At 34.0% G+C, this 9,482-nt stretch overlaps 2 protein-coding genes across 4 annotated transcripts in view; one reads left to right on the top strand and one right to left on the bottom strand.

Moving 5' to 3' along the window:
* Positions 1-2,716, top strand: part of LOC9299552 (probable disease resistance protein At5g45490) — a 31,278-nt gene extending 28,562 nt beyond the window's left edge. For both annotated transcript variants that reach the window (XM_021030519.1, XM_002865194.2), the window contains exon 2: positions 1,399-2,716. In XM_021030519.1, coding sequence (XP_020886178.1) covers positions 1,420-2,484 — 1,065 coding nt within the window. In that variant the 5' untranslated portion in view covers positions 1,399-1,419 and the 3' untranslated portion in view covers positions 2,485-2,716. The remainder of the gene's footprint in view (positions 1-1,398) is intronic.
* Positions 2,717-2,846: 130 nt separating this feature from the next.
* LOC9299551 (disease resistance RPP13-like protein 4) lies at positions 2,847-5,826 on the bottom strand. 2 transcript variants are annotated; one of them, XM_021030514.1, is made up of 2 exons: positions 5,722-5,826; positions 2,847-5,282 (listed from the first exon to the last, which is right to left on the bottom strand). In XM_021030514.1, exon 2 carries the CDS (start codon positions 5,243-5,245, stop codon positions 3,029-3,031), a length of 2,217 nt encoding a protein of 738 aa, XP_020886173.1. In that variant the 5' UTR covers positions 5,246-5,282; positions 5,722-5,826; the 3' UTR covers positions 2,847-3,028. The 2 variants fall into 2 exon arrangements, with proteins under 2 accessions (XP_020886173.1, XP_020886167.1); XM_021030508.1 differs by having other exon boundaries at positions 2,847-5,291; positions 5,722-5,823.
* Positions 5,827-9,482: the final 3,656 nt, after the last annotated feature.

Below are 9,482 nucleotides of genomic sequence, written 5' to 3'. Positions count from 1 at the left end.
TGATGTGCTTGATGAGATAGGCTATAACCATGATAACAAAAAAAACGAGCGAAACTAACAATTTTTTTACAGCCTAATGAAACACCTGTTGATAAACGTAGAAATTATTTTCTGATTTATGAGTTTATAACCATGTGAAAAAAAAAGAAGAGCAAAAATGATGGTTTTATGCAGTCTCATGAAAAAGCTCTTGATAAATGTAGAAATCATTTGTTGATGATGAGTTTGGCTATAACCAGGATAACAAAAAGAAAAGAGATGAGAATTGACGGTTTTCTCCTGTCTGATGAAAGAGCTCTTCATAAATGTATAAATTATTTTCTAATTGAAGAGTTTTGCTATAACCATTATAACGGAAAATGGGTAAAATTGACGGTTTTCTGCATCGTTATAAAAATTCCTTTAAAAACCGTAAATATCATTTGCGGATTGATGAGTTTGGCTATAACCATGATAAAAAAAAAATTGATGTGTTTCTGCAACGTAATAAAAGAGCTCTTGATAAACATAAAAATTATTTTCTCATTGATGAGTGTGGCTATAACCATGATAACAAAACAAAAGATACAAAATTGACGGTTTTCTGCAATCCGATGAAAGACAACTTGATAAACGTATAAATCATTTGCAGATTGATGAGTTTGACAATAAATAGTCAATATTACCGACGAGATGCTTTGTTGGTAATTATTTTTTGGTATTTTTCCGTTCACAATCAAAACTCTAAAGTTGGCGACTGAACGTTAACTGTTTCTGGTGTTCTCAATCGGATGTCATGAATCCTGAAAACGACCAAGTACATATCGTCACACGCAAAGAGAATGCCATGGAATGATGATGTTCGTTGATTTCTTATTTTCTTGCAATTTTGTTTAGAAGATGATTTATTATTATTTTCTTAGCATTTATAATATTATTGAATTTTTTAATTTCAACATTTACCATATTTTATTACACTAAACCCTAAATAATTTACCATATTTTCTTACACTAACACCTAAACAACCCCTTATCTCACATGATTTTACCATTCACACACCATTATTCCCGCGCATTTGCGCGGGCAATCACCTAGTTCTTTTTATTTTATCAGCTTTTTTTGAAAATAACATAACATAATTTACGTTTTTAGATGTTAAAAAAAAAACATAACATACTTTACGTTTTTCTCTTATTTATTAGCCTAATGATTTAACTCATCTATAAACCTAATAGTCCCAATGTCTTTTTGTTTATCAAATTTGTTACATTCAAGAAACTAATTTTCTCTAATCTACTAAATCAAATTAATTGTAGTTAAAAAAGTGTTCCTTACTTAATTTCTCATACCTCTCGCTCTCTCTCTCCCTCTACTTTGCCTAACCTTTTTTCTTTTCTTCTTCATCTTCTTTCCTGCAGATTTCTCCGTTTTTCTTGAATATGCCTTCAAAAACTACACAACAGGCAGTCCTCACAAACGAATTCACAACCACCTTCAATAAGAATTGTGAGGACTGGCTCAAAATAAATGGTCTTGCCGTAGGCACCTTGGAGAAGAAGAGAGATGAGAATGAAGAAGAGGAGCGTCTGAAAACCGACTCTAAACTTCCGGACCATGACATCCACGGTTTCGATAATGAGATCAAGTCATTACAACACTTCTTGTTGGATCAGAAGGTTAAAAGGGAGTTCAAGAGTCTTGTGATTGTAGGAGAGTATGGTGTTGGGAAGACAGCATTATGCCAGAAGATCTTTAATGATGAAGCTGTCAAGAGTGTTTATGCTCCCAGGGTTTGGGTTTCTATGGCTAGCAATGAATCTACGGAGGAACTTAATGGGAAGATATGCGTGTTGAAGAAGATCTTGACAGGTCTTGGAGTTAAAGATTCCATCCTCGAAACTATCTCTGCTGATGCCAAACAAGAATTTAAGGACAATGCGGAAGTTGCAAGCAATCAGGAAGCTGGAGAAATTGATAGAGAGACGGAGAAAGAGAAGGAGCTCTCTGCTCTGCTCTATGCACTTCACTTGAATCTGAGGTGGAAGAAATATCTGATTGTGTTTGATGATGTCCGGGAAATTGATAACTGGGACGAGAAGCTCGATGTGAAACTCAACGATGATGAGAAATGGGGAAAGTTTCTTTCAGATGGATTCCCTAAAGGGTCCGGTGGGAGAGTCATATACACGACCAGAGATGAGAATCTGGCGAAGAAGCTAGTTTCTCGGAAACATGAGATCCATCGTCTTTGGCCGCTCTCTGATCATCAGAGTGTCTGGAAGATATATGATGCTGTGGTTCAAAAGAGAGAGAAAGAGTCACCAAGGAACGACAAGAAATGCATAGATGAGCTAATGAACAAGTCCCGTGGTCTTCCTTTGGCTGCTAGACTGTTGGCCGAGCTTGATCCCGTGTTTGTTGACGATGAAGTTGTCACTGGCGGTTCTATCCATGGACAACCTGACGCATCGAACAGCCAAACTGCAAACCAGACCAGCTCCTGAGAAGTGGATAAACCTGACTCAGCCTCTTGGCTCAAGATTGCTTATCATCAACCTTGCTTATGTTTTCTTGATTTCTTGTATGTGTTTCTTGTTTGATGTTGTCTGTCTGTCACTCTGTTGTATCAATAAACCAGAATCTCTGAGTAGAGTTTCTTGAATGCCAACAATGTTTCTTGACCAAAGTGTTGAGGCTTATCAGAAGAGACTATTAAGAGAGCTTCTTTCCTTTGTACCTTCTATTGCATTTGCAGTTTATCAGAGTTTCTTGCTCTGAGCCTCTCTTCACTTGTAGACCTTCTCAGTAAATTATAATACATTGTTTTCTTCCTTCGTAGCTTCTTTAGAACACAAGTATCACAAAATAAGCAAAGCAAACAACCCAATTTATTTTATTCAACTGTTCACAAACAACAACACTTGCACGCAAGACCAGAAAGACATCAATGGGAAATGAGGAAGCAAACACACAACAACAACAACCAAAAGGAAAGACAACGAGGAAGAAAACTTGATAAACCCGAGAAACTCTCAGTTCTGAGTTGCTTTAGACTTCATTTTCTTCAGGCTTGCGCCAGATTCCAATTCCATCGCAGGGGCAGAGACTAACTTGAGGGCACTGATACTTCTCCAAGAACTTCAGTTCTGGAAAGTACCTTTTGCTCAGATCCCTCCACTCCACTTTTAGTTTTGGAAGAAACTTCAGTCGTAAAACGGTAACTTTGCATTTCGTTTTCACGATAGGTAGTGACTTTCCAAATCCAGTAAGTTTGGTTCCTCCTTTAATGTAGAGTTTTTCCACATTACGTAGATTATCAGGCTCAAGCCATTCAGGAAGAAGTTTACCAGGAAAACACTGCAGGTCCAGTTTCTTCAGTGTCTCCGGAAGCTCTGGGTCTTTGGGACCTTTCTCCTTACGGAACATGGTCGCCGCTCTTTCCAAGATCGTCGGTTTCTTGTTATCCGCAGCAGCAATTGCATTGTCGTTTTCCTCCTCCTTTGGCTTAACCTTTCGGTCCCCCTTTTCTCCATCTACGCCTTTGTCCTGAGGATGTGTATTTATACCTCCCCACGCCACTTTCAACTTTTCCAGTTTTTTGAAATTCTTTACAGCCACGAACACATCAACTATGCTGAACTCTTCTTTGTTTATTGAAATACTTAGCTTTCTCAGCTTCTTCAACTCCACCAACTCAGCCAGTGTGCAGACAGTCTCGTCATCAACAGCATCACTGACCACAAAGCCCTTGAGAACCTCCAAGTTATCCAGCCACGACAACCTCTTGGGCATGCGATCTATCATGTAGCAATCTGTAATGTCCAAGTAGATAAGCGCCTTGAGTGAATCTATCTTGTCTGGAAGTTTCTCAAGATTATAGCAAGCTCTGAGGTCCAAGATGATCAGCTCACGAAGCTTACAGACAGCATTGTCAAGTCTTTCAATTCTTGAGATCCCTTGAAAACTCAGAAGCTTGAGTTTAATCATATGCTTCAAGTTTTTCATAAGCTCTGGATTCTCCACCTCGATGTGGCGCTTAGCAGTTCTCTCCCATCTTCCCAGATATAAAACCTTGAGCTTTGGATACGTAGCTTTTGATAGAGTCAGCTTATTTCGTGTTGGTTTATCCTCGAAAAACCACTTGAATGTGAAATCCGGAAACCTCTCAGAAATATTGAACACGGTTTCAATCTGATCTACATCTGCCATTTTTTTAGCTTTTGCTTCTTGCTGGCTTGACGACCCTTCCACAAGGCATACCTTGTGCAGTCCTGATTGTTTCATGGTTGGCTTCTCTTTTTTATCATACATATCAAATAGCCCTATCTCCTTGGAGATAAGAACCACTGAAGAATGCACAAAAGGGGCCATCTTATAGCTATTTGGCTTCTCTTTGCGTTTGATTTCAACAGGTTCAATCAAGTTTCTATCCTTGAAATCATCAAGAATGTCCTTCACAACATCTTCGGGTTTGAGAATGCCCTTTTCGGATGATATGTCTTTAGAACTCAGAATGCCCTCCCCCATCCACCAATACATCAGCATCGTTCTATTCACCTCTTGATTTTCAGGGAAGACAGAAAAGCTCAGCAGGCAGAACTTCTGTTGATTACTGAGTTCCTCGAATTCGCCTAGTACATATCTGAAAACCGCGCGTCTTTTAAGATCTTCTTTATTAGCATGGATCCCGGGAAGGCAAACAATTCCTTTGCCGTTATTATCCCCCTCACCGTCGTCAGCATCTGATCCTTTGGCATTTTTACGCTTGTTGGGCAACAAGGGGACTTGACACATCAAGTTAAAGATCTTCTTGTTGATATCGTCCAAGTCTTTCTTCATACCTAAGGTCAAGGGGGGTTTCGAAGGGTCCTTCTCCCCTTTTTCCACTTTATCAAGCAGCAATTCAAGTGGACGAATATGTTTCAACACCTCTTCTGCAACTTCGGTGCGAAGATCTTGCAGCTTAACCACGTCTTCCTTGAGCAAACGAAGATTACGTTGCAGCTTAGGAATATGATGATCGTCCGGGCCTTCTAATTTTTTACTCATATTAGGAAGAGTTAAAATCCTGTTCAGAACAGGCTCTGGATGGTTAGTAGTAGTCACTTGACTGAGCTCAGCACCAGCGCTCCTAGTCGTCCTTAAAACAGCTTCTTTATTCACTTGCTCATGCAAATCGATCACGATACCGAGGATTTTTTTGATTATAGGCGACGGATCAGGTGCCGGCTCCCCCGTCTCTGGTGGCTGCGTCCCGGAATCCATTTTGACACCTCAAAACCCTTTCTTCTAACCACACAATCTGCAAAATCTTGAAAGCAATTGGAACAAATTGCCCCAAGAAACAACCAAAATGTTTATTACCATATGATGTAATCAAAACACAAAAAATTCCGAAGAAAATGGACAATTCATAACACAAAGACACAACTGAAATTAATTCCCCTAATAAATGCAAATTCAAGATGCTACTGTCTATTAGACACACAAGTCAAACCGATGAAAACAAAATCAATGATTCAAGCAAAGAAACACCTTTGTATATTCGCAGAGCTAGGTCAAACAGTGATGTTGTGTTTTTTTTTATAAAGAGAATGCTACAGATCAAAGCGTCTCCAAAAGAGTAATCAACCTAAAGACAATCTATACGAAAGGTTCGATCTTTATGTAGAGATTAATAAGTAGTAATCAACAAAAGGAAAAATGGAACATTTCTCCGGAGGAGAAGAAGCGATTCTAACCTGTTTCGCCGGAGGAGAAGAAGCAACTCTGTTCTCTGGGTCTTCCCCTTGCAACTTCAGTCAATTGCCAAATAGGCAAATTATGAATGAGACCGGTCTAGAAAAAAAAACCCACAGTTTTATAACTTTTTGTGTTCTTTTTCTTTGACAATCATTTTTTTTTACATTCCATATTAAGGTCTAATTTATTTAAACGCAGCAGATGCAGATGCGTTTGCGGAAGCGATTAGTTACAGTTTTAATCGTTATACAATAATTAAAACAACTGATATAACAGTTAAAAAGAGATATGTTTGCGGATGATTTATGACTGGTTAACAGCGGTTGTGATAGCGTTTTAACATAAAACTAGGATCGGACCCGCGGTCCACCGCGGGAGAATATTGATTTACATACGTTGATTTTAATATTGTGCGTGTTTTTAGTAGAACGAATCGTGTAATGTACTTATAAATATTCCTAATAACAAATTGTAAAGAAAATATTAAATTGTTTATAATTAAACCAATCGTATTAATTATGATTTACAAAATAGAATTTTGTGTTTTAGAATTCAAAAATTAGACGAATCATGAGAATTAAAACAGTCAAAATAGGTCAAAAACCGTGGGTAGAGCCCAAATCATCTCACTATAGGCCAGATTTGGGAAAATATATTAAATCCGCAAATAAGTGGGCCACATGGATTGATTCGCAGTGGGTCATCGGTTTTCGTCCGGGGGTTGGCGGATCAACCCGTATGATAGTATTTATTGATAAAAATATAATTTATTCAACATGTGGTAGTTTAAAAAACTTTTAATAAATGAAATTATAATATTTATAAATATAAATATAAGATTATTTTCTCTAAAAACATTTTAATTTATTTATTTTAGTAGAATTTTAAATTTTGGTTACTCTAAAATTATTTAAACAAAATCCACGGATAACTCTGCAAATCAGCATACATTCGCACGACGGGGTTGTGTTTCATATATGCTACCCGCGGGTCGTGCAGACAGACTAACTACATGCCAAACTATATTTTGCCTATTGCAAAACAGGCTTAACGGGACGAATCAACTCGTTTTGACAGCTCTAATGGAAATATTATTTAGTCATACAACTCAATGAAGTTTGGACATAAGAATTATAGAATATGTATCTTATTTGTTAGATGAGAGATTGAAAGGTGAAATATAATGATTAAAAATAATTAATATTTTTCATGATTCACAAAATTTAATAAATATTTATCATCTTGTTGAATAATTCTAAAAATCATATTCAAGAAATCTTTATAATTTGAAAATTAAACTTCTTTGGTAAACTATAAGTATGATTGTATGAAAATACCATAATTTCGATTTAATCTAATTAAACTAAAATTAGTTACATAGATTTCATATCTATATAATTTACTCGACCAAAATAAAAATATCTATTTATTTAATTTATAAAATAGATGGGTTAGTTGTGATAAATTGTTTAGAAATCTCTAGAAGCAAGTAAGATATCTTTTAATTAATGATAATTGGCTAAAATAAGCAAAATTAATGAGAAAAACGTTGATTGTTATGGAATTAGTTCCAAAAGTATATGAACAAATATATTATACGTAATTAATGTATAATATTGTTCGGAATATGATTTTATAATTAGTTACCATAAGTACAATCAAATTTTATTTGATTTCCATAAACATTTGATTTTAGTTCGATTTTTCATTATTAATTCGAAATTTATATTCCAAAAAAAATTCAAAGATCCGATTTCAGAATTTCGGGTCAATTTTCTAATTTTGACCCGACCCATTTACATTTGTACTTCTCTTTTAATAGTATAGAGATTTACCAAAAATATATACTCCCTCTGTCTTATTTTATTAGATGTTTGGACTAAAAGCACTTAGATTAAGAAACAATAAATATTTTCTCATTTATGAAAATTAAACCAATAGAAGAAGATACTGCATAATTAAAATAATTAAAACTATTAAATTAATATAAATCATGCATTGTAAGTAGAGAAAATCTTATATAATGGAACACATGAAAATGTCTTAAACATTTTATAAATTAGGACAAAAGGAGTATAATATATCATTTATAGAAAAAACCAAAATAGGTATTATTATATTAAAATTATATATAAGTAATCAAATAACTAATTAAAAATTAATTTAAAATATTTGGAACATTGAAATGTATTTTTTCCACCAATTGACTACAGACTAGACGAGATTTTTTTCAATCAAAAATTATATCAAGAAGATGTAAATTTTACTCATTTCTCTTAGTATTTAATATTTTTCTGAATAAATAACTTTCAACCTTTTACGGTACCGTAGTCATGAAAAATACTTGCTAAACAATTCACTTCTCTTTTTCTTTGTTAAAAGTATGTAATATGCATGTGCAATGGGGAGAAACTCTCAGAGTCTCTCATATATATTATTTTAATACATTTAATTTAGTTTATTTTTTATTTAAATTTTGAAAGACAGAAAAGAATTCATAACCAATAATATTATGACATGTGTTATAATAGTCTCAAGGGGTTCTCAAGAGTTCTCATTTGAGAATTGATTCTCGTCCCTCTCTCCTACTTTTTATTATTTTTATTTTTTATATTGTTGAGAACTCTTTTAAGAATCCACCACTGCACATGCCCTTATGGTAAATACTAGCTAAATAATTAAAAAAAAATCTACAAAAGTGCAATATGCCGGTTAAGTTCGAATGGTGAACGACGACGATATTGGACTAGTTTGGTGACACAAAGACGGTAAAAAAATTTAGCAAGTAGGAAAAATATTAAACGATATTGGAATAAATAAATTAAAAAAAAGAAAAAATAATGGTAAAAAAACAATACAAAAAATGAAAATAATACTTTTAGTAAAGCTATAGATAAAAGAGGTAAAAATAATGCTGTTGACACTACTCCTTTTTTTCCCAAGCTAACAAAAAAATGGCTCAAACTTTGAAATTTGCTACGTACTTTTATGACTATAAAATATAAATTGACAATGATGCTGACAATTATAATAACGGTTTAAATCATTTTAAAAATTTCAAGTACATTATTACATTCTTAAATTTATAGTGGTTATTAATGTTAATGCTAGCTATATATGTTTATAAATGGACATGTTGTATCTTTAAATTTCTTAGATATGATGGTGATCTTCTTTTTTTTTGTCAACATCTATATGATGGTGATCTTCTTAGCGAATTAATTTTAAATGGTTATTCGCAATTTGATTAATTGTTAAAATAGTATATCTAAAATATTTTTAATTGTATAAAATGATATATAATTGAAATGACAAATCACAAAGAAAGTTTGACCCTCACAAAATTGGGATGCTAAATGAAATGCAATGTAAGCAAAATAATTTGAGTTTTCTAATCTGGTTTTTAAGAGAGTTAATCAGATTAAATTTTATTGAATAGTGCATGTTGGGAGATAATTATTGAATGAAAAAGAAATGACTTTTCATTTCAGGGAAGACTTTGGTGAGTTGCAATAAAGAAAGAGTTGCAATAAAGAAAGACCAATGAGAGGGAAATAAAAGACATGTAAATGCCAGCAGGATTCTTAAATAAAGTAATTAATGTCAATGGCCAAAAAAAGATCATGTCTTCCATTTCGCACGTGATGTATGAGTTAACTTATTTATAATTATAGTCTTAACTATGGTTAAGAGAATTATAAAATGATTTTCTACATAGCATTGACTTAGACAATTGAATCGTGGAGAAAATAAATACTCC

This window comes from Arabidopsis lyrata, assembly GCF_000004255.2.
Source record: "Arabidopsis lyrata subsp. lyrata unplaced genomic scaffold ARALYscaffold_8, whole genome shotgun sequence".
Classification (NCBI taxonomy): domain Eukaryota; kingdom Viridiplantae; phylum Streptophyta; class Magnoliopsida; order Brassicales; family Brassicaceae; genus Arabidopsis; species Arabidopsis lyrata.
The sequence above is the reverse complement of the archived record's forward strand: the minus strand, read 5'-3'. Positions and strand labels throughout refer to the sequence as shown.